The sequence below is a fragment of the Microtus pennsylvanicus genome, chromosome 4, assembly GCF_037038515.1.
Source record: "Microtus pennsylvanicus isolate mMicPen1 chromosome 4, mMicPen1.hap1, whole genome shotgun sequence".
Taxonomy (NCBI): Eukaryota; Metazoa; Chordata; class Mammalia; order Rodentia; family Cricetidae; genus Microtus; species Microtus pennsylvanicus.
The window spans coordinates 10,097,329-10,121,871 of NC_134582.1; the positions used below are offsets into that span (position 1 = coordinate 10,097,329).

Consider the following 24,543-nt stretch of genomic DNA (forward strand, 5'->3'; position numbering starts at 1 on the left):
CAGTGTGGGTTTGCTTTGACAGCCGTGTGTGACTTTACCACTGTTTCTGTCATTCTCTAACTCAAGCTCACTGAGAGCGTGGAGCATCACAGGTCCCACAGAGAGAGCAACCGCAGGGCTTTGGCAGGCTGTACCATAATGTTTGCTACTCACAACTGGTCCACAAAGCAGTCCCACAAGCAGCACCCAGCTGGGTTCTACTCCCACACCCCTGTCTCTCAGGACACCTAGAGCTCTGAGGCAGTTCCACAGTTACAAAGAAACCTTTCTCTCAGATCAGATACCATTCCAAAGTAACATCTCTAGAGATCCTGCTTCTGTTCCCAAGAGTATATGAAATAATTATAGATTTCAGGATGTGGATGTTACATTCATGGGTGGGATGCATATGCTGGCATTATTCAAATTTTCAAAAATATTGCTTGAGAATCTCATATATAAGCATACAGGGTTTTGATCAAATCTGCCCCATCCCCTCCATTGCAATCATTCTCATGTTCCCTCTCCAGAGTTCTCACCACTTCCCTCTCACTTCATATATTCTTTCAGAAACCCACTGAGTATGCTTAGTGCTGCCACTATGCAAGTGGGCGTGGGCTATGTGCTGGAACATGGGTAGCCTGATCAGGGGCTCAATCTGAAGCTGGCTCTCTTCCCCCTAGCACCCACCAATTGGTAGTAGCTCTGGAGCTGGGAATTTGTAAGCCCCTCCCCATGCATGCTGGATTTAGGCTGACTTGCTCTTATGCTGGTCCTCTGTGAGTCGACGAGTGCACCACCCCAGCCACGTTCATAAGATACTATTTCACAGAAGCCTTCTGCTACCTCTGGCTCTTACAATCTTCCTTCTCCATCTTCGCGACAATCCCTGTGCCTCGGAAGTTAGGGTGTGTGGCATAGATGTTACACTAAAGCTTGAGGACTCCACGTATTCTCTGTGCTTTGACTGGTTATTAGTGTCTGTACTATCAACATGTAAAAAGACGCTTCTCTGATGAAGGCTGAGTGATGTACTAATCCATTTGTATAAAGGTAACTGTGGAGGGGGCAGTGTAATACTGTGTCCATTAAGCTGAATTCTCCCCTGGGGCCTATTGCCTGCCCAGCCGTGGGTTCGTGGCCCAGTTCACAGTATAAGCTATCAGTTCTGTCTTGTGGAATAGGTCTTAAATCTAATCATAAGGCAGTTGGTTATCCTCAAAACACTTGTGCCAATATTGTAGCAATGGGCATAGCATGCCAGTCTAGTCATTGTTGTACCTTTCAGTACCATAGCTGGGTAAGACTGCTGTTGACTTTTCTCTCCCAACATAGCACCTCTGGCGCTATGGAAGCTAACCAGCAGGGAGGAAAGCTCCAGCTTAGAACCATACTGATTTCTCTGGGCCTTCTATGACTCAAGTATATGGTGTCTTCAAAGTAAAATCATCGCATCAAATTAGCAATGGCAATAGTTTGCATGGTTTTATGAAACCCCTAGCCCAGACTTGGCACTCGGCTTTGTGCTTCATAGCCTATGACATCTGGAGAGGCATTACTCCCTGGTACAAGGTGACTCCATTTAGACTCCCTTTATAAGTTGTGCATCTATTTTAAGAAGCTCCTACAGCTGTAGGTTTCATATGTCTTTTACAAAGGTCTTTGGTGTTGTTTATGTCTCACTGTATTTCTTTTTTTTTGTGAAATCAGATCTTCACTGAAGAAGGAGTGAGGTGTAAAACACTGTCACATCAGGCAGCCGTGAGGTGAGTTAGCTTATTCGTGAACTCTCTTTGTACTTGATAAATCTTTCTAGCTTTTCTGCAAACTAGGGCCCATCCCACCTGTAGGTTTATAGATTGGCCGCATGTTGGAGGTAGTTCCTGTTAGCCGTGAAGCTGACCACGGAATTACGAGCCTCCATGCCTGCAGCACTGGAGTGATGGAATGTGAGGGTCAGAGCCTTTCTCTCGGGGCGTCTCAGTAGAACACAGAAGGGAGGCACAGGCAGAGGAGACACATTGCTGGCTGGGTTGAAAGAGATCCACATGGAAGAGAAGCTGGGCTTCCCCTCACCTTGTGCTCGGCCATGAGTAGTGTGTGTGAGGAGGGGTCGTCTCAGCCTCACCCAGTTCCCCTTTGCTGTTAGAACTCAGCAGTGCAACTCTTTCCCCTAAACCAAGACTCCTTGTATTCTCTGTTGATTTTCTTGCCCTGCTTTGGAAATGTTGAGTGTGTCGGACAGAGTCTAATGCCTATCTGATGACCCTAGGTACCTGGTGGACCAATAGGGAATCACCTGGAACTAGCTGTTAGAGAGCTCACTTCTTGCCAAGTCCCTCTTTCGATGTCCCCATGTGTTTACACACACAGAGGAAAGGCCCCGCACAGGTCCCCACAGTGGAATACAGATGCGTGTCCCTTTATTAATCAGAGATGCACCGATCCCAAAATGCTGACCTCGTCCTTGCTGCTGGATAGCCGCTGAATTCCCCAACTTTCTCTCTTCTGCATGGTGCTCTTAACAACACCCCACACACCATAATGATATTTCAAAGTCATGGGTCAGCTTTTGCCACATCACCTCATAAACCCTCCAGAGGCTTTCTTATCAGTCCAAGAAAAAGTCCCAGGCTGCTCCCCAAGGACAGCATCCCTTTCCACGTCTCTACTCTGCTACCTGAACTGCACTTCTGATACCTTGATTAACAGGATCTTGCTTACCCACTGCCTGAAGGAATGATCTCCAGGCTCCAGGTGCCAATGCTGCCTCATGGCTGAGGTCTCTGGGAAAGGGCCTCTGTTTGCAGGATTTCCTGAGGCTTCAACACTCGCTCTGTCTCCACGTGCTCACCCCTAGCTAACCTGAAGCCACTTTGTTTTCTCATCATTCTCTATCATATTGCTTGTCTTTGCCAATGAGGTTGCAAGCCCCTGAGATGAGGAGGCTGGCCTGAACTACGGTGTGCTATCCAGTAAAGATTATTACACAGTGAGTCCACACCAAGTCTGAACAGGAGAGAACAGGAAGACAGCAGATGTGGCAGTTCTAGAAGAGGAATTTACAGCCTTACCTAGGAGGTAGGTCTGTCCTAGTACTATTGAGTATTATACCCCAAATGTCCTAAAATTCACCTTGAGTAGAAGGTCTAGCAACTCTGAACCACTGTGGGGTGCCAATGTCCCAGATAGGAGGGGACAGGCTGAATGAGAGTGAGGCTGGTAACAGTTTGGACTTCCACACGCTCCTTACTGCCCATGAGTCTAGCGACTTTCCGCGTCTGGTGGGATGAAGGGCTCCATGCTTCCTTTAGCAGCTTTCAATCAACCCTTATATGATAGATTCATTAGGTCTGCATTTGGCATCTCCTCTCCTCATTATGGCGACAAGTTATTCCTCTATGGTCAGTACCTGCTTCTTCTCTGCACAACATGGCTCTGCTCTAATGGCCTCTGAGCCTCTCTGCCGTTCCCATGCCCACACTGCCCCTTGTTTAGCTACTTTCATCATCACCATGACCCAGCTGGAACAACTTAAGGAGGGGTTCATTTGGGTTCACTGTTTCAGAGGATAGGGTTCTCCCAGCAGGGAAGGCAGGGTGGGGTTCACACAGCAAGAAAGCATGGTAAAGAATCTTACAGGATGGCAGACTCAGAACAAATGACAGCCATCCCTATTTCCTCCAGCCAGGTCCAGTTTCCTAAAGGCTCCACAGCCTTCAAAGTGGGGCTGCTAACTGGAGATTGTTTAAAATATAAACCCATGGGGGATGTTTCCAGTTCAAACTGTATCATGTTTGTACTCTTGGCCATGAACACTGATATCCAGAGAAATCTTTGCTGCTGGGGTTGTAACTATGCCTTAATTCTGTTAAGATTATTTTTATATTCATGTCTGACTTCTCTAACTTCAAGGGTTGGGAATTGTGTCTTATGACCTCTTAATCGTATTACTTAACATTCCACGATCATAGAAGCGATAAATTATTTTCACTTTCAAAAAGCCAACTGTCAGTATTTTTATCCAGTGCAAACCATTGAGATTCTTCTCAGGTAGAAAGATTCACTTCACCAAGCAACACCTTCCCTAAAAATAACTCGAAAGAAGCAAAAAGCCCATCTGGGTGACTCACATTTCCTCAGCAAGATCATGGATGCTTTGAAGTGAGCTGTGGAAGTATTGGAGAGATCTGGATATGGAAGAATACAAGATTCTAGCTATTATCTTTCTAAAACACACACAAGGGCTTCATCATAGAGGCTGCCACAGGAAATCCCCTGGGATTTGGCAGCAAGGATGAAGGGTAAAACCAAAAAGTTAAAGTCGATGTGATAAGCATGATTGTGGGAGCTGATGTTGCTATTTTCTTGACTTCTGTGCACATTCAAAAGTTTTCACTAAATTAAATAACTCTCTCCAAAGCTCAAAAGTTTTACTAATTTACACCCCCAGTAACAGATCCAGGGGATGAGAAGAGCGTTATGGTTTAAGCTAACTAAATACATTTGTTTAGAATCTTTACCTTTTGGTGAAGGAATCTCAAGCAGAATACATTCACCCTCACACATTTCTATGCAAGGAAGAGATGGAGTTGGGAGAAAATTTTTAATATGAAGAAAGTATGGCAAAGAGAGCCATTAAAGACATACTCAGCAGGCTTTAGCCTCTATGAACGTCTAAATATCCATCCCTGAAAGAGAAAGCTACTGCAGAGAATTGAGCAGATGACCTGATTCTTATCAGGACTTACGTCCCAGCCTCACAGGTTCACCTGCCCATGGTATTATCTTGCTTTCAGGACTGATTGGAAAGGGTGCCTCATCTCTCTGCCTATAAGGGAAAGCGAATCACGTCAACAACTCAGGATATATTTGAATCCAAGAGTCCTCCTAGGACAAAGCCACCAGATAGTCTTTGATATCCAAAGCAAAAATCAGCGTCGTCAAGGTCTCTAGGGAGTCTAGGATCGAATGAGATTATAGCATCTAGCTACTGTGTGGCAGTAATGGCGCTGTCCGTAGTGCTGAATGCACTCCCTCCTCTTGAAGGCTTTTGACGGCAATGAAAGAGAATAAACTGATGCCGGGCTTTTGCACAGTAGAATATACAACAAGAAAGTCTAGATATGTGCACAACAACTGTCTGGATAAGTGATGTAAGCATCTAGAGGTCTTAATTATGAGTTCAGTTGAGATTTATGACCAGAGCCTTTTATTATTATTATTATTATTATTATTATTATTATTTAAAGAAATCTTTAGTCCTGGAGGAAGCAATCTCCTATGGTGAAGGCAAAAAGTACATGGAAGGATTTGAGATCCTTAAAGAAAGATATATTTCAATTCTACTAAACTACATTAATTCCCTGTTATATAACAGGTAGTGGATTGACATCATGGAAAGAACAATGGCCAAGACAGCAGAACTCATGGAGCCACAAGACAAGTGTGATGGCTGGTTTTACTGCAGCTTGATACAAGCTAGAGTCATGTTAGAAAAGAAATCTCAACAGAGAATATTCCCCTAAAAGATTGACCTAAGAGCAAGGCCATGGTGTCTTTTCTTCATTGATGATTGATGTGGGCATGCCCAGCTCACTATGGGTGGTACCACCCTTTGACTTGTGGTCTTGTGTGCTATAAGAGAACAGACTGAGCAAGTTATGACAAGAAAGGCAGTAAGCAGCACTTTTCCATGGGTTCTGCATCAGTTCCTGCATCACAACTCCTGCCTTGAGTTCTTACTCTGAATTGCTTAGTGATAGATTGTTATGTGGAACTAAAAGCTGAAACAAACCCTTGTCTCCCTAAGCTGCTTTTAGTCATGGCATTTCTTTGTAACAGTGGAAACCCTAACTAAGATAGTCAAGTAAAGAGACAGAATTCAGTTACATATAGGTCAACTGTTTTGAAAGAATTTCATACAAGGCTGGACAATAAGTTTCAGTGAGGAGGTGAAGACATAAAAACACCTTCTAACCAGTGGTGGGGAAATACAGTTATGGCAGGATGCATGTTTGGGCTCACAACACACGGCAGAACGCCTGTGACTGAAATGAAGCGGAAAGTCCAGAGTGTGAGTCAAAGCCAGTCAATGGTTCTATTAGCACTAGACTGTTTCCTTTTTTCCAAGCATAGAGAATGGCTTGTTTCTGTCCCCTAATTCTCACAAGATTGATTGTGAGGCTGTGGAGACCCAACCTACTAAAGTTGATACCATCTTAAGCATAATGACTGGACCATTCAGCCTTGTGCTTAAGTTGTGGCAACTAGCTTCTCTGACACTGAGCTCATGATGAAGCTGTGTCCTGGTTTACTGTGTTTTTCTAGGTCTCAGTGACTTGGCTCTCTTTCTATCAGCAGCAGATCCTCTGCAGCAGACACAAGACTGAACTGGGACCCAGGGAAGTCTTTATTGTTCTTTAAAGGTTTGTCCTTGTTGTTTTATTTTCCTGGAACTACCACAAAAAGTCACTGTTGTTTAGAAAAACAACAGAAACATATTATTTCATGATTCTGGAGTCCAGAATTCTGAAGATAAGCTGTGTCCATTTTCTTTGAGTAAGCTCCTCTGACTTTTCTTGCTTCAGTGACTCCCAGCAATCCTTGGTGTCTTTTGGCCTACAGCAGCTGGCTAGCTACATTTCTGATCCCATGTTGCCTCCCATGCATCCTTCCATGATCTCTCTTCTTCTTGTAGGAACTCACATCATCTCTGGGTTTAGAACCCACTCTAGATCAATAATAATGTCATTTAAAATGAGTTCTATAGCTGTATCCATAAAGATTCCATTTCCAAATATAACTGTACTCTGACATTCTGGATGAGAAAGAATTTGAGGAGCAGAAGAAGACACTATTGGTTCTACACCACCTACCCTCTTACCCTTTGCAAAAACACTTTACTAAATGTCAGACATGATTTGCTACATCTGGAAACCATTCAAATACCTAGAAAAGAGGAAGAGCTCTCCATGATGTCTAGAAAAGAGTCTGGAGCCATTCATCCCAGATCCAGAAGCTGCAAGAAGCTGGCATAGAAGGTTGACCTGTTTACTCCCTCACAGAATTATTAGCTACCTATAAGAACAAACCTGGCATTGGGAATGCCGATCAAACAAGGTCCCCATCCTTTAGAGATTGGAAGTCTGTCAATTGTAATTGGCAAGACCATCACAATCAGCATACTAAAAATAGAGGTATCTATAGAGAGCACAGGAGTGGAGATGGCATCTAACTTCATTCAGCATAGTTGGGAAAATTCTCAAAGAACTTGATAACTAACCTGGATTCTGAGGGATGCAGAAGGATGTAGCAGAAAAAGGGAACTGTGGGTATGAAACTATTTCTTGGATATCAACATATGAAAAGCTTGGTTTGGGCCAAATGCATGACTTCATGCAAGGTGGCATTTAAAAAATGGTTGATCTACAAACAGAGGGAGCTATTAAAGAGAAGAGTGTAAGGAAAACAGAAAGAATTCAGAATGGAAACAATGCTCTTAGAGAGTTTCTACCACTTAAATTCAAATGTACCACAATATTTTCTGATTGAAGTGGAATTTTCAGAAATAAAAAGGCAATTCCACATGACAATAAGAACCAAAAAGTAAAGAGTGTGGCTTTCTGAGAGGGTTTCCCTGGCTTTGTGTATGGAGGTGAGGGGCTCTCAGGAGACAAGGAAGAGCCATTTTGTTTGATGAACCTGAACTCATAAAAAAAGAAGCCCATCCTCCTCCAATCTCTCCATTGCAGGCCTGAAATATTTTGCTGTGTAACAAAACTTCTCATCCAGAAATTCTTGGAATTTGTAGGGAGAAACAGACATTTTATTTTAAGATTTATTTACTTTTAGTTTGTATGTATGTTATGCCTGTGTCTGTATATGTATGTATACCACATGCATGCTTCACACTCATGGAGGTCAGAAGAGGGCATTGGATCCTCTGGAACTAGCATTATAGACAGTTGTGAAAGCCAGGTAGGTGCTAAGAACTGGAACTGAGTCCTTTGTAGAGCAGCAAGTGTTCTTAACTATAGAACCACCTCTCTAGTCCCAGAGAAACATTTAAACCATTTTAAATTGCTTCACTATTTGAAAGCAAATGCTACTTCATATTTTCTCTGTTACATTTATGTCTACGAGTCTATGGAGTCAGAACCAGTACACCACAGCTTGGGGTCTCAGAAGCATTGGCCAGTGGAGTTCCCCAGATGAACCCCTCCTTCCCAAAATCTGTAGAGGTAATTTCTCCACCCCTCCTCTTTCTTCCCTTTAGTTATCCAACTCCAAAGCCAAATTTCTCTAAACCTCTGCTTGGCTTTGCTTGAGCTGTATTTTCCCTCATTCAGCCTTATCCATAACTTCAGTCCTGTCTGCTATAGTTTAGATCTGAACTGTTCCCTAAAAGAGCCATGGCTTGGTTCCAGGCAGCACTATTGGGAGGCTATGGAACCTTTTAGAGGTAGGACCTGGTGAAGTTCCTCAAATATGTGAGGCTGTACCCTTAAAGGAGGACAGCATCCTTTGCCATGCACCATGCCCCTGTGTCTGTGCTCTGTGCACTGGCACCCAGTTCGCGAGCTTTGGACAAGGGGGCTGGAGGTTAAAATACACAGACAGAGAGATAGCGACACGGGTCATCCTTGAATTCCCCAAGAATGCCCCTTTATTGTGTTCAAGAGCAGATTATATAGAGATAGCCATGCCCCAGCCAAACCCACCAGAAACCACTCTCCTGCCATCAGAAATGTCTGAAGGTCTCGTGCTCAGAGCAGCTGTAGACACTCAGATCAGGGGATTACAAGAAATTCAGGATCTGGGGTCTCACTGCTCCCAACAATCCTCCTTTTTGTCTCCTGGGTCCTGATATGGGAGCTTTGCTCTGCCACAACTCCCGCCATGAGGTCCTGTCTTGTCCCAGGTGCAAAGCAATGAGGTCGATCAATCATGGGCTGGAACTGACAAAACTACTTAGCTACATGGGTGAACTGTCATGATATAGTAACTGATATCGACATTCCAATCATGGGGGTTGTTAGAGCTGCAGTGGTAGAGGGCCTGGGCTGATCATTTTGTTAAGGACTGATCATGCCAAGTAAAAAGACCCCTCCCCGACACACCCAAGAAACATGTAAACTTGGACAATACTAGAAAGAAACATTATCTTTGACTCTTGAAATGCTCCAGTAAAACTTAGAATTCTTTTTTTTTTGATTCAGTAATCACACATTTATTGGAAGTTATGGCCATCATGGGTATACCTACACAAATAAAGACAGACAATGGTCCAGCATATGTATCTAAGAAAATGAATTTTTTTTGCTTATTATAATATTAAACACATTACAGGTATACCAAATAATCCTACAGGTCTGGCAGTTATAGAAAGATCAAACCGTACCATAAAGGATATGCTGAGCAAACAGAAAGGGACCAAAAATACCCCCAGACTTAGAATTCTTATGAGAGATGTAAGCCTCTACTTTCTCGGGTTGGAAGGAAGGGTACAACATGAAGTCAGAAACACCCAAGAGGACTCTAGAAGGTTCTTTGTGAGAAATACACAGTGAGGAAGATGGAAGCCCCAGGAGAAAATAGATGAGAAATAAATAGGTAGATAGGGTTAGACTTATACACTTATAGATAGGTAAATAGGGCTAAGATGGAGTTTTATATATGGAGGACAGTGATGTGAGCTCTGAGCATGGACTTGCAGTCCTGTGCCTTTTATACTTCTAGTTTGGGGTGGGATGCATGAGATATGAACCATTTTGCCAAGCATCCAAGTATCTGCCAGAGGCCAGGATGAAGATAGCCACACCTGGTGTAGTCACTAATGTCTATAATGCCAACACTCATGAGGTTGAGGCCACAGGATAGTCAGGTCAGAATGGCGTACATAGTGAATTTTGTGCCAGTCTGAGCTGTGAGATCTGAAAAACCTAAAACAACAACAAACAAAAAGAAAGAAACAAAAAGAGATGAAAGAAGGAGAGAAAGGGAAAAAAAGGAAGTAACTAAATAAATAGTCATATAGCCACAAACCCCTTCTCAGGCGCTAGGATCTGGAGTGAACAGAAACCACTGCAGTCAGAACCTTGGACAGTTCCGTGGCTCCCAAAGGGAGCTGATTTCTCCAAAAGTGTGGTCCTTTCTCAACATTCTCAGAAATGGTGTGGCCTTCCCTTTTAGAAAAAGGGAAATGGGCTTAGTTGACACAATTTCTTCCCCACCTTCTTTTCTGGACCGACTGGAGGTTATTAAGGAACTCCATCTCACAGTGTGGCTGATAAGTTGGGCTGCTTGGGGGTCCCAAACCTTCCTCCTCAGGCACTAGACTTTGGTGCTGCGGCTTCTGTAGTGGAGGCTATGGCAGACGAGGATTGGAGGATTTGGGTTTCTGAGACTTCTGGTCGTTCCTTTAGTGGGGAGCTAATGTTGACATGGTTCTCATCACATTCACCCTCTCTTTCCATGCTGACCCCTCCAGTCGAGTCTGTTAGGCCTATCTAATGAGACTTGCGCACGCGCGCGCGCGCACACACACACACACACACACACACACACACACACACACGTGGTTTGGGGTTTGTACACCTGTCTTGACTGAGCAAGTCACTGTGGCATGTCCTGACAGGGGCTGGGCCTGATCTTTTGAAGTATCAGGGGCAGAAGACAAGTCTTCGAGAAGGTATCATTCATCCATTCAGACTTTGGACACCAGCCAGCAACTGATAGGAGGGTCCTGGCAGACGGCAGTTGGGGAGAGAACTCGTATCTCTGTGATGGCTCCTCTGTGGAAGAGGAGAGGCTTACTACAGACATGTGAGAAGGTCCCATGGAAATGTCTCTCCACAGCCTTGTGATGCCACCTGAGATGACTAACCGTGATTTTAAACTGACTACACCAGGAAATGAATGGATTTAAAATGTGAACAGGTGTGTGAGAGGAGGTGGGACTGTGCCAGGCATTTCCTAGTGGAGGAGGGTGGGTTATTTGGGAGAAGCTATGGAAAGGCAAGAACTTAGGCCCCTCTCTGCCTCTCTTGGCTGCTGTGAGATGAGCAACTTTCCTTGGCCATGCCCCTCCTCCTTGGCTATGTTCCCTGTCGGAAGCAGGCTGACCACGGACAAAAGGTTCTGACACTGCTCAGAATAGATCCATCCTCCCTACCTGCTGTAGTCAGATGTTCTGTCTCAGTGACAAAATACCTCACAGAGTCCCAGGCCCACCAGAAACACAGAGATGTTCAGGTCACAGATGACCAAATAGGTGCAGGAAACCCGACAGCTGTGGCTTCTGGGCAAGTCTGCATCACTACGTGACTGCTTTGAAGAACAGCTTCTCTGCCTGGTCTGAGTTTATTGTCACACGGGAAATGCTCTGACTGTGACCCCATGGTGAAAGGAATCAGGGACATTGCTCCTTCAAGAAGCTCAGCCAGCTCCTGAGCTGGGTTTGTCAGCAATCACTCTCAGTGAGATTTGAGGTAAATCAAATGAGGCAGACAGCCGCAGGACAGCTCTGTGGGAGGTGAGGGTACAGCAAAGTTAGGAGAGGACCTTGAGTGGACAACTTGGGGGAAGCTAGTTTCAAGTCAGGACACTAGAGATGAGTTAAGGGGAGTGGCAAGCACGGAGGTGGTAAGCCAGGCAATGAACCTTCAACTCTGATATCCAACAGAAGCTGCAGGTGCAAAGCCAGTGTAAAGAGATGTCTGCAGAGAGCAAAGTGGTGGGCAAAGGAATGAGGAGGCCACGGAACCCATCACAGCGATGGAGAAAGTATTTATTCTTAAGTGCCTTGGAGTTAAAAGTAAAGTTCTTTCATGACTTTCATCATGCTTAGATTTATAAGTAAACATACCTGCATTCAAATGCAGGGTTGTAAGACTGATAGAAAATCCATGGAAAGTAGACTTGGTGAGACTCACTTTTTCCTTCCTCCCTCCCTCCCTCTTTCCCTCCGTCCTTCCCTCCCTCCCTCCCTCCCTCCCTCCCTTCCTTCTTTTCTTCTTTTCTTCCTCCCTCCCTCCCTCTCTCCCTCCCTCCCTCCCTCCCTCCCTTCCTCCTTCCCTCCCTCCTTTCTCTCTATTTCCCCCTCTCTCTCCATTCCAGGGATAGAACCCAGGACCTTGCACATGCTAAACAATTATGCTACACTTGAGCTACTGACCCAACCCAATTCTGTTTTTTCTTAATTTTTATGCTCGAACTAAGTTGAATTTGTCCTCTGATATTGCAAAAATGAAGAATCATTAACCTTCCATGGAGAAAGCAGAAGGAACTAAGCTTCAGGTAGAACAAATGCCTGGGAACCCAGGCCCTCTAATGGATGGTACACCCAAGTGGTGCGATCCATGGCCTTCCTGCTGGGGTGGGCAGAGTCTGCCCACCTAGAGAGGCAGAGGACCCAGGGAACACTGTCCCAGGAAGGTCTACCCCTTAGCACCCTGGCATCAGGCAGTAGCTACCTTTGTTGTCATGCCAGACCCTCAGTTTGCAGAGGTGGCCCAGGCTCAGCATGTCAGAGAAGGTGAAGGTGTCTGTGTTGTTCCGTTCAAACTTGTTCCAGTTTGCTGACTGCTTCAGAGCCAGGGTCCCGCTGTCCCCATTTTCCCCGAAGATGATGATGAACACATTGGCATCGGTGCCTGCCCCTGGGAAATACATAGGTGAGGCTCTAGGAGCTGGCATCTCTTCACAAAGCCCTCTGCTCTGGTCTTATTCCCAGACTCCTGGAGCACAAGAGGACAGAGTCTAAACTCAATGAAACTGAGGGTAAGGATCAGAAAGTCCCGAAGAGGTCTTGACCTCTTAGGTGTTTCTGGGAAGCATGGAGTTGGCCTGGTCCAGCTGCCTTGAGAGGCACACATCATAGGTTTCTCAGATAAGAGTCCATAGCTCCTAGGGCACTGTGTGCCTTTAAGTTCCCAAGAAACTGAGGCACTCCCTCAGACAGTGGAGCGTCTGGGCCATTTCATGATTCTTTGTGTTCCCTAAAAGTCAATGAAGCATGCAGAAGCTTGACAGGACGATTGGTCTTAGACATTAATCATATGCACCTTGTATAGCTTGCAAACATCATTGTATCCTGGCAACTATCATTGTATTGATCCTGGCAACTGCCATTGTATCTGTTTCTGATAAGAGTATAATGCTCTGAATAAACTTGTCTCAGCCCCAGCCTTGCTGAGATCCCTTCATCCTAGTCTGGTTAAGAGTCATTTCTCAGTAGGGCCAGTAAGCAAGCACTGGTACTACAAGGTGTCCAATTCTATCCCTTACTTTCTCTTTGAGTGTTGCAATTACTGTTAGTATAACAGCGGACAGAGTGACATTAATGCTTAGCACAAAAATGCACCTGTTCCCAGGGAGGGAAGTGTTTCAGAAAGGCATTGGCCCCTGTTAAGAAGCCAGAACTCCTGGAAGAGGCGTTCGTGAGGCCACTCAGTCACACTTCTGTTGCTACCAATGAACTTCATTATTTTCTGACAGCACACCATGAAAGGCTAAAAAGAGGGCCTTCAAAGCCTGTGGACACTGGGAACATCAAGCAATAAAGAGGAAGGTCCACCGTGAAGAGGAAAGAGAGGAGAATGCTGGAAACAAATGGCCATATTTACTGACCCGCGTCTTGTGCCCGAGATTTCCGCCATGACAGCCCAGTCTCTTTGGCAAACTGCTCTGCTAAAAGTGCGAGCCACCATGATCAATAAGTCATCCATGGTAAATGTGAACAAGTCTGCCAAATTCCTCCTAATGGTCCCTGGAGAGAGGCCTTGACTGGAGGAGGAGAGGTAGCAGGCGCTGCCTCCTGGCTAGAGGAGATATGCCCTCTCTTTCTTAGAAGCTGTTTTTCTGGACATTTTAGTCGCTTGACGGCTCCATTTGTCTTTCTGGATTTGAGTTTGACAACTTTCTGGGATGTTTCTGCGACTCTTGCCCAGATGTATACGGGCTGACATCTGTCTTGGCCTCACCTAATGGTAAGTTAGCTCCACCAGATTGTGAGATTTGTGGGGGCCCTGGAGGTCACAGTTTTATCCCCAGTCTCCAGGCCAGAGTCACGACTGTGAAACACAGATCACCACGGTGCACAGCCCTGGGTGATAGGCATTCAGCGGTGGTAGGAAGCTGCAGGGTTCTGAGCCAAGCAAAGTCTGTGTCCCTGAAATTCTCCTCTCCTCTTCCCTGTGAGGGGACAGGGAAGAAACCAGTTTGGCTACTACTGGGAGCTAATACTCTGTCTCCACAGAAAGGGACATGTTGTGGAGATGATTTGTCTTCAGAAGGCTATGTGAAGTAAAATACCCTGGTCAGAAGCCAATCGCAAGTCATGGTTCAAGAGTGGAAGGCAAGAGAAGAGGAAGTGGGAGGCCACAACCTACCCAGGATGTCACTGGTCTTCACAGAGACCGTGTAGGAGGTCCACTCCATCATCTCCTCCCCATCAATGACTGCACACATTTCACAAACCAGTGTCTTCTTGCCCTTCCTTTGGGACAGCCAGTCTCCATAGTAGAACATGGTCAGGTCTCCTGTGTTCATGTTCTTCAGCAGGATCTGGAGAGGCAACATACAGAAATACACTCTCTTACCCAAGCACCATTCCACGAACCCCCAACCCAAGCTCCCTGATTCAGACTTTTGGGTGTGGGAAGGGCTCTGCTTATGGGCTTTGCTGAAAGTCCCATGTGACCTGGAAATTGGAAATTTATCTAAGAAAGGCTTCCACAGCAATGTCTTGAATGTGTACAGAAAACACTGAATAAGTGAGAGAAAAGGAAATGAATCGAGCCATTGTCCGCCTGGGAGAAGGACACTGACATTTGCCACATTGGTGTGGATGCAACATTGCTGGTTCAAGGAAAGTCTGCAATGGCTACACAGGGTAAGGGAAGCTTGGGGAGAACCAGGACAGATGGCCTTTGGTGGATGAGGGACAAGCTTGCAGAAGGACTTGCAATTTAAATTAAACCGGTTCATCCTGTTCTTCCCATCCCGAATGTGTATAGTGAAGTCTCAATCATCAGAATCTTGGAATGCGACCTTATTTAAGCTAGGGCTGTAATCAGATAAGATGAGGTTGCAAGGTGGGTCCTAAACAAAATAGGATGGGGAAACTTACACATGGAGATGCGTGTGGATGGTAAGAGCGCTGCATGCCAGCTGGGAGAGTCTAAGGACAGCCAAGGTCAGACCCTATGCAGAGCCTTCGGGGAGCACATGGCCTGCCCATACTTTGACTCCTGCTCTTCTGCCCCCCAATTCTGGAACTTTCTTACAGAGCTACAGAATATTTTCACACTGTGCGAGGTGGTATCACCTGACCCCAGCACCAGCCCGTTTGACACAGGAGCACGCCTATGCAGCTGTGGATCTGTGTCATTTGTTCTCATGAAAACATAGTAAGCTGAGCTGTGCACTGGGAGCCCTCTGCTCCGTCACAGTGAGTGTCATGGCTGTCCTCTGGTCCTCAGTGTCATTGTCCTGTGAGGCCAGGGGAGGTTAGCAAACAGTGATGAGGAAACACAGACACCTTCTTTCCTCGGGAGAAGAGAAGCCTGAGGCTGTGTGTGGTGTGCTGTGTGCTGTGTGATGGGGCGGGGTGTGTGTGGGAGAGATGGAGGCAAACAAAGACTTCGTGCTCTGCTTTTTCTAAGTTTCTCATGGTCCCTGCCCAGAACGCCCTCAGCCTGCCCAGGAACCAGGGATGGGCACAGCTTGGCTGCCTGGGGGCTCAGGCTCCTCCAGAGAGAAAAGTCAGGGAGGAAGAAAGAAGCTACCAACCAGTGTAATGGCAGGACTGGAAGCCCACCATCCACCCAGTCTCGCTGTCTCAAGTCTGCTTCTCTCAGAAGCCCTCCACATCCCTTCTCCCAGGTATCTCCTACCGCAGATCTTCCCCATCCCAGGCTCTGCCCACTGTGCTGTCTTCTCTAGCCATAATTCAGTTCTTAGTAGACACAAACAAAGCTCCATTCTCTGACTGATTCACACCAAAGCCCAAGGTCAGGATGGTTGCATTACAAGGCCACTTAGAACCCAATAGCACGGAGGGGAGGGCAGGGACGAGGGAGGGCACTGCATTACCCTCTCCAGGAACCACTCTGGCCGGCTCCCCATCCCATCAATGCGGATGCGCATCTTGGTAAAGGGAGCAATGTCCAGAATCTCCATGATGAAGGTGTCATTTTGTTCCCGCTCAAACCTGGGGATGGGAAGCAGAAGACAGGAAGCTGGTAATCTGGCCCTGGCTATAGACCAGACACCTCGCTGCTCTCAGCAATCCCCCAGCTGCCCATCTTTTGCACCCCAGGTGGGATCCTAGAAGACTGGGTAAGCAGGCTTGGCTGGGAGACATAACCCTGAACCAAGAGCAATCCCATTTGAGTTCTGTTCTCAGCAGCTAGTTTCTTACCTTCCTCTCTGGGACTGGGAACCCCTCATTTGTAATCTGAGGAGGATGATATTCACCTGAGACTTCACAAAGATCCCAGAGAGCAAATGAATCTGGAGCCAACTTTCAGAGCAGAATGAAATTCCCTCCCTCCTTCCCACCTTCCCTCTCCCTCCTTCTCACTTTCCCTTCCTCCTTGCTTTCTACCCTCCCTTACTTCTTCCCACCTTCCCTCCCTCCAATCAGCAGTTAGACTTTGGGCATCTGCAAACCAGGTGAAATGTAAGAACTAGAGAATCAGCTAGAGAAAAGCCCAGAGATTAGAGTTGGGTGGGCTTAGTGCTGGAGCAGAGAGAAGAGATTAGCAGAGACTGAACATGCTACACAGCCATACAGACAATGCCTAGACATCAAGTCTCAACCCACAGCCTCTTTGGCACCCAGCTCATAATGATCACTTGTTCAGCAACTACCAGCTTCCTTATTTGGTTCCAGTTTCCCAGTTCAGGAAACCTCTGACTTTAATTCACTCATACAGGATGCTCAGCTCTTCTCAGCATGCCTCACCATGCCTCAGTGATGCTTCACCATCCATCTTCCCACCTGACATTTTGGTGACATCACCTGACTTCTGTTTCAGCAAGCTTTAGATAAATAGCCTCTGTTCTCATTGGGGCTTCATTTATTCCCGAGATTTCTGGGTTCAAATCCTAGTGACCTCGGACTGTTTACTTCATCTCCCTGTGTCTCAGAACTTCATTATAAATGGGAGATGCTAACAGTGCAGAGTAAAGGGTGTACCCTGAATAAAATAGGTGGCAGAGCCCTTTCAGCAGGGCCTGGCATGGAGTGGGCACCCAATATCAGCCATTTTATTCCCAAGGCTGTCACCATGGGAATTGCATAACAAGAGGGTAAAAGTGCTGAGAGAGGGCAGGAGAGCATCCTTAGCAGACCCCTGGGATGGGCTGCTCTGTCTGTGGGGAGGAATATCTGCCTGGTCCTCACCGCTTCAGTGGCCCAGGCCCCATCATCACCTTCATCGCTACCATCATCACCCTCACAAACCATTTGTTAATGTTTTAATAACAGATCACTTTTATTCTGCAATTATTTTGGATGCAGAAAAGTCCCCAAAGTATAATTCCATTCACCCTGCATGCTGCTTCTCCTACTGAAGGCATCTCACACCCACACAGTGCATGGGAACAAACCAGGAAATGAGCAAGAAACAGTAATGTCAACCACACAGGACTTAAGAACAGTTTTGATAGACCCAGACAGGGGAACAAGAGAAGGAAAGAACTGGACTGGAGAGATGGTTTAGAAGTTAATAATGCTGGCTGCTCTTCCCGAAGACCAGGGTTCTATCTTCAGTACCCACATGGCATTTCACAACTATCTGTAACTCCAGCCCCCGAGTATCCAACACCCTCTTCTGGCCTCCATGGGAACTAGGCACCCAGGCGGTACACAAGCATAACGTGCAGGTTAAACACTCACACACATAAGATCAAATACTTTTTTCTTTAGGAGGAAACTTGCTGTGACTTTGGCAGTTTATATTTAATCTGGCTTTTGAAAGAGAGCAGTGTTGGAAAAGAACAACTGAGGTAAGGCAGCCAGGAGGCCTCGTGGCGTGCAGAGCGTGGGACAGAGCCAGTCTGGCCGAGGACCGAGTTAAGAGGAGGCAGGATGTGATCAGGGTGAGGGGTCAGGCCCCCTCTGGGTACCTGGCCTTCTTTTTGTCCAGCTTCACCTCTTCTGTGCTCCCGTTGATGCCATAGAGGGTCATAAAGATATTGGAGTCAGTGCCTCCACCGACCACGTCACCGGTCCAGACCGTCATTTCATAAAGCACCTACCGTGAGAGAAACAAATTCTTGACCCTCGGTCCCACCCACGAAACCACTCAACCCATCTCACTGTCCCCAGGATGCTCTCCAAGTCCTGAGGTTCTGAGCGGAATCTAGCACATGCCCGAGGAAGCAGAGCCAGGCCGGCCACTCCTGGTCCCCACCACACTCACGCAGCTGGGGAGAGGGGGGCTCTGACAGAGGCATTGCAGGCAATGGCTCTCGTTAGTCCTCTGTGAGCTCATCCACGTGTGTCCATGTACTGGAAACATTCAGAGCTCCACCCAGATCCAGGTCTGGCTTCCACTAGCTTTTGACCTGATACAAATGTCCCGGTCCTGTCCTTGCTCCTTCTATGGAGAAATATGGAGATAAGCCTTATGATGACACTTGACAGGTAATGAGATACACAGGTGGCTCGAATACCTTTGGTGCTGGTGCCGGGCCTACCATGTGTGTGGAATGGCTATCCAGGTATGTGTGTATGGTACAGCCAAATGGTACATACATGTTTATAGTATGGCACCATCCGTGTGGTGTGGTATCATGGGTATGGCATGACACTATGTACATGGTAAGGCCATACATTGAGGGTACTGCAGTGATTGTCAGTGTCCCCAACATCCTGCCACAGTCAGCTTGCCCCTGATGTCTGTGAGTAAGGAACACCATGGGGGAGCTTTGAGAGTTGGGATTTTGCTCCTAAGAGGCCAGGTTCCCTTTTTTAGCAGGCCCTGGAGAGAGGGCTGAACTTAGGCTTTCTGGGTGTCTGAATCGAGGCACTTTGGTGGTTCTTTTTGGGAGGAAGCCTTAGGTGGAGGTGTACCTGGGTGAAGGATCCTGTCGTTCTGGGCTTTCTCATCCTTCGTAACAGGCACCCACAGACCAACAAGTAGTTCTGCGAGTCTGGGAGAGGTGGAGAGATGGCAAGCCTGCCACGTTCTGTCTTACTCGAGCCTAATACCCACGCTGATTGGGAAACTTGGACTGTGGACTGTGCTGTGTTGTGCACAGGATACTATTGTGGGGCATGAACGGGCAGGACTTGCGGAATTACTGGGAGCAGGCAGAAACCTCGTCCTTTCTTGCTCTTATCCATAGAGCCAAGAAACATAGGCAGTCAAAGTGAGGGTGCTGATGGCTTGGACCAGCTTCCAAGGCCATGCCCTGCCAGCCCCTGTGTTCCTTGTGTTCCTCATTCCCTCCACGCACAGACATGCGGCTCTTTGTGTAATTGGAGTATTTCCAAAGGAGAGACGGAAGCAGGGCTCCTGTCACTCTGGTTGGTGTCCTGGAGAGAGGCCGGTCCAGAGGGCCCTGCCGTTTGGGTAAGTGGCTAGCCCGCCTTCTTTGCGCTGTGAATAGCGGGATGCAGATCTGCAATGTCTCAGACTGAACTGGGAGGAGCTGTGACTGCACAGGGCGTGGTGTGAGACGGAGCGTGCCTCAGAGGCACACAGAGGCTGGGAAGTGGGTCAGGGTAGAATCCAGGGATGAGCAGCAGGCTCACCCACACCATCCATCTGGCCACAGAGGGAGATGTCTGTGCTGTAGAAGGTGCCCCTCCCCTGCTCCCCTGCTCCCCTGCTAGGGATTTCCTGTGGAGGATGTTGGGGTGCAAAGTACAGCCCCTCTTGCTGTTCCCATCACAGGACAGGCAGGCCTCTTGACCACAACCTTGACAGGTAACCTAACTGAATAGAGCTGGGTGACTGGTAGCTCTGTGGCTCATGTGGAAGAAAGAGAAACACAGGGTCCTCTGGATCACCAACTAGATGTGTGTCTTTGGGTTCTCTGCCTCCCTCCTGCCAGACCCTGACCACCTGCCAGGTTACACAACTTTGTCCCAACCCACCCATTAGACAGAAAGTAAAACTCCTGTCTTCTTGGCTGTTCAAGCTACAAGGGGTCTCACGTGACCAGCATTGCTATACCGTGAGATCTGCAGGCCCCCAGTCTCTGGTGTCCTTTGCCCTTGCTGCTATGCTGTAAGTGCGGCCACCAATGACAAGGCACATCTGGGCAGAGCTGGTACTATCCAAAGCTCCTCAGGGACTGTCAGTGATCTCATTGGTTTTGGCCAGGACCGAGCATGGGGCGGGCACTGAAAGAAAATGTTATTTTCATGTGGCAGAAGAGAAGAGCAAGGCCCAGAGAAACCAGGACACTTCCCTGATGTCACATAGCAGCAGAGCAAAGGAGAGCAATCTCCTGGCTTGAGATAAGTGAGTCCAACTGTCTTTCCAGGCTGCAGCTTCTATCAGTACCCCAGAGACGACTCCCCTACACCCCTCATTTTCATCTCTCCTGTGTCTCCCGCTCGCCGGGCACACACACACACGCACACACATACCTTCACCCCAATGTTCACCACCATGGCATCCAGGAGGTCAAAGACACGGGAGGTGACACCATCGCCTCGGTCCTTGGCAAGCCAACAGTTGCAGCGTAGTATGTATTTGGTACCCTGGGTGGGTACCGCCAAGCACAGCTCCTCTACCAGCCAGCAGCTCTCAGGGGAGGCTCCGTCATGGCCCAGCTGTGAGGTACACCGTCCCTGTGAGGATCTGGGCAGAGCTGAGAAAGAAGTCTTCCCTGCTCAGTGTCCTCTGCCCGCCTTGTACGCTCACCCTCAGTGTTTCCTCCTGATATGCTGGACACTCGTGGCCAGAGAACCTTCCTTCGAGGAGAGGAAACTGAACAGGTCTATGGGCTAATCAAAACATGACCCTGGGTGGGCCTGACCTCATAAGGTGAGGTCTTTAAGAGAAAATGTGGATGCTACCTACGGATGGAAGAATTTGGAGATGTTTGGAGAAAGGGAGCTTGTCTCCTACTGGCCTAGCTCAAGAACACTGACTGGTTTGGGTCAGCACCTCAAGGCAGGGGCTGACAGAAATGGAAGGCCTCACTCCTACAACAGCAAGAGAATGGATCTGGCCAATAGCTAGTTGGCTTGGAAAAAGGAAGAAAGCTCAAGAAAATATCATAGGCCTGGTTACACTTTGCTTTCATCTCAGGAGGCCTCGAGAAGTCCCCGCTAGACTCCGGATCCAGGACAGTGCCTGTACCTGAGTGTTTCCAGTTACCAACAAGTTGGTGATAGCAATGAGAAAATGAGAACACAGGATATCTTTACTGAAGGGGCAGAAAATGGGGAACTTGAAGTCACCAGCCCCCCAACTGATGTTGGAAGCTAAAGATCTGCCTCTAACTCAGAGGGGCTCCAGGTCGCCTTTCTGTTCTGTCTGCTCTCAGCTCCCCACCCCCACATGCTGACCAGTTTCTTTCACTCCCCAGGAGCAGTCACCATCGTGGGGACCCAGGGTCAGCACCTCTATTTTCTTGATGGTGCCCACATCCAAGCCGCCAACATAGAACTCTTCCACAGAGCCACAGCTGAAGCCTCGCTTCCCCTGGGGATAATCCAGCCAGATGCGGTTGCTGCGTTCATCATCTTCCCCAATGAGCAAGATGAACGCTCGGCTATCAGTGGCTGCATCCTTATGCTTCCCAGTAGTCACTGACACATAGTAGGGAATCACTGCAAGAGATGGTGGAGCTAACTTCACAACAAGCCCCGTGGGCAGATGTGCTAGCCTATGGGCTTAGGAACTTGAAACGACCTTGGGAAGGCCATCTCCTTCCTTCCTTGCTCAGAGACCAACTGCCACAAAGTCTTCCAGATAGGCTGCAAGTTCATGGCGGTGTGTGTCTGCTCTGCGGACATCAGACAGTCAGTAATGCCTGATGGGAAGATCCAAGAGATTGTCCTTGTGTCTGCTGGAGTGTCAAGCTTCTGAAAGCCTTATTGGCCAGTTATCTTACTTGAATCTCTCCCTACCAGGCAAGGAAGTATAGGGCAACTTCCCACCAGGTCTGGGGGTTATATGCCCGAAACATCAACCACTGTTGAGGAGGAAGGTCTCACAGAGAGTGTAAATTGGGGGACACAAGCACAAGTGTATTATACCTGTAACACAGTTGAGGGAAGTCCTAGAGACATCTGTTTCCAAACCAAACCATGCCAGTGTGGTCAGTAAACTCATTTAGATCATGTAGATTCTAGGCAATCAAAATCCATTTTCCTTCCACTCAGGATGGTTCTAATTGGTAAGTCAGTGATTGCTACATGGGATTCTGGGGTAACTGTTTTAAAGGCCCGGCTCTCCTGGAAGGAATACCCTTCTATCCATTCTGCTTAGGATGTGGATATGATGGCTGGCACTTGGGCTCTCATTGTGGAAGGTCACCTGGGTGGCCTTTAGGGTAAGAGCCTTTTAAGAGGTTTCAGAGTGAGGGCTGTAGGAAGCTAGCTCCCTGGGCATCCCAGAGCTGTTGAATTAGCTTTAGATGGCTTTGGCTTTGAACTTTTACACACTAGGAAAGTGCTGAAGTTGTTTAGGTCACTGTCTCCAGGTCCCTGTCATTTGCAGTCAGGAATCAACAAGCCAAGAACCCTTCTGCTGGCCTGTCATCCCAGCTGACAGGGGACACGGCCCTGCCGCAGTAGACTTAGGTTGTGTGTCTCTCTGAAAGCTGTCCGGACTAGCCTCTCCTGGCTGGAGTCACTAGTGGGTGCTCTGTACCAATACAGGCCTTGTTAGCTCCCCTGGCGTCCCCACAGGGGATCACAGGATGGCTGCCTTGTGGAGACTGTCATTTTTCACACAGTGGGAAGGTGGGGTGTAGATAAGAGTGTCAATTTCTGCTGGCCTCCCAGACCTACACCATGCTTTCCTGGAGGCAGGCACCATGTTGGTCACACACTTAAATTAAGAAGGCAGGTTTTTTAATGTTTGAGAAACAAACACAGCACAGCCTTATCTCAAAAATATGATTGGCGAAATGAGTTTCTCAAAGAGTTAGGATACTGCTTCATGGAGGAAGCAAACATAGGCCATGAGCCGAATGAACAGCTCGGAGCCTCTTTCCTGGACAAAGGTACATACGACATCACAGTTTGGGTGGCAGATTTCCACTGTGGTCCTGCTTTCTTTCTTTCTTTCTTTCTTTCTTTCTTTCTTTCTTTCTTCTTTTTTTTTTGATTTTTTTCGAGACAGGGTTTCTCCGTAGCTTTTTTTGGTTCCTGTCCTGGAACTAGCTCTTCTAGACCAGGCTGGCCTCGAACTCACAGAGATTTGCCTGCCTCTGCCTGGGATTAAAGGCGTGCGCCACCACTGCCTGGCTTGTGGTCCTACTTTATGTTGGTTTGTCCCAGGTCACCTGGCCAGAAATCATGTTCTGAGAGTCTGGGTGAGGGCAGAGTTTAGGACAATACCCTTCTGGTGGACGAAGGAGACCATCATCAAAACTCTACCCATTGCTCCATTTGGAGGGCTTCTCTCTGCCTGCTCACTGCACAGGGCTGCTGTGCATGTGAACACGGTGAAGCACAAAGCTCAAGACCCACTCCATCAGTGACATCGGGGCCTCAGCGACAGCCTGTCTGAGAACGGTTTGAAGCTGTTTCCCTGTGCCTGCTCATCTTCTGAAGAGCTCCCTGCTCTGCTTACCAGGGCCATCCTGAACATAGTCAGCCATGGGTCCTGTCACTGTGGCAATGTCCACATCTGCCATCTTGGAACTCAGGGCGATCTCCCAGAAATCAGCAGGGCTGCTGCAGTTGCTGCTGCGGTCGCCAGTGTACTCCTGCAAGGAAAAGCACTGGCACCTTCTGCACCAAAGATCTTCCCTGGGCAGAAAAACGATGACAGGCTGTGGTTGCATGGGGGTCCCAAGACCCCTTGGGGTACCTTCTCATAAAAGAGCCTCTCTAGCCGCCCATCCTCTTTCTTCAGGGAGAGCCAGCGTCCACACAGGAATAGAAACTCATCCTCATTGGTGTCGTTCCAGATCTCCACCTTCTCCACGTACCAGTCGGCACACCATTTGGTGTTGTCGTGGCGGAGCTTGATCTTGTAGATGACACCCAGATCAGCAGCCTCGATGATGAAGGTGTCAGCCTGGAAAGTCCAAACATGAGGACTTGGTGGGGATACCTCACTTTAACCCCTCTAACTCCATCCTCCAAAATTACCGGGTTGAGTAGACATTCCCAGATGGGGATCCCCTCAACAACCAAATTAAAGTCCAAGCTCAAGGTTCACTTCCTCACTGGCCCTGTTATATAGTCCACTTCCGTATGCCCCTCCTTGGGGAAAACTGCCTTTACCCAGATCTTTCTTGGGATGAGCCTGTCGGTGTTTGGAAGAAAGTGTCTCACAAACTGTGTAAATGTTTGAAAGCTCTGGCCAATGCAGATGAGGGATGTTGGCCCATGTCTGCAGGCCAGAAACTACA

General features: G+C 47.6%; 1 protein-coding gene across 3 annotated transcripts in view; it reads right to left on the minus strand.

Annotated features, from left to right (window-relative positions):
* Loxhd1 (lipoxygenase homology PLAT domains 1) overlaps nucleotides 1–24,543 on the minus strand; it is a 136,446-nt gene that overhangs the window by 16,893 nt on the left and 95,010 nt on the right. For 2 of the 3 annotated variants that reach the window (XM_075970805.1, XM_075970803.1), the window contains 8 exons: nucleotides 23,997–24,206; nucleotides 23,757–23,892; nucleotides 21,576–21,784; nucleotides 20,594–20,779; nucleotides 18,118–18,245; nucleotides 16,078–16,195; nucleotides 14,373–14,547; nucleotides 12,456–12,641 (listed from right to left, as the gene is read on the minus strand). In XM_075970805.1, the coding sequence (XP_075826920.1) occupies nucleotides 12,456–12,641; nucleotides 14,373–14,547; nucleotides 16,078–16,195; nucleotides 18,118–18,245; nucleotides 20,594–20,779; nucleotides 21,576–21,784; nucleotides 23,757–23,892; nucleotides 23,997–24,206 (1,348 nt within the window). The remainder of the gene's footprint in view (nucleotides 1–12,455; nucleotides 12,642–14,372; nucleotides 14,548–16,077; nucleotides 16,196–18,117; nucleotides 18,246–20,593; nucleotides 20,780–21,575; nucleotides 21,785–23,756; nucleotides 23,893–23,996; nucleotides 24,207–24,543) is intronic. The other variant, XM_075970804.1, reaches the window with a different exon arrangement.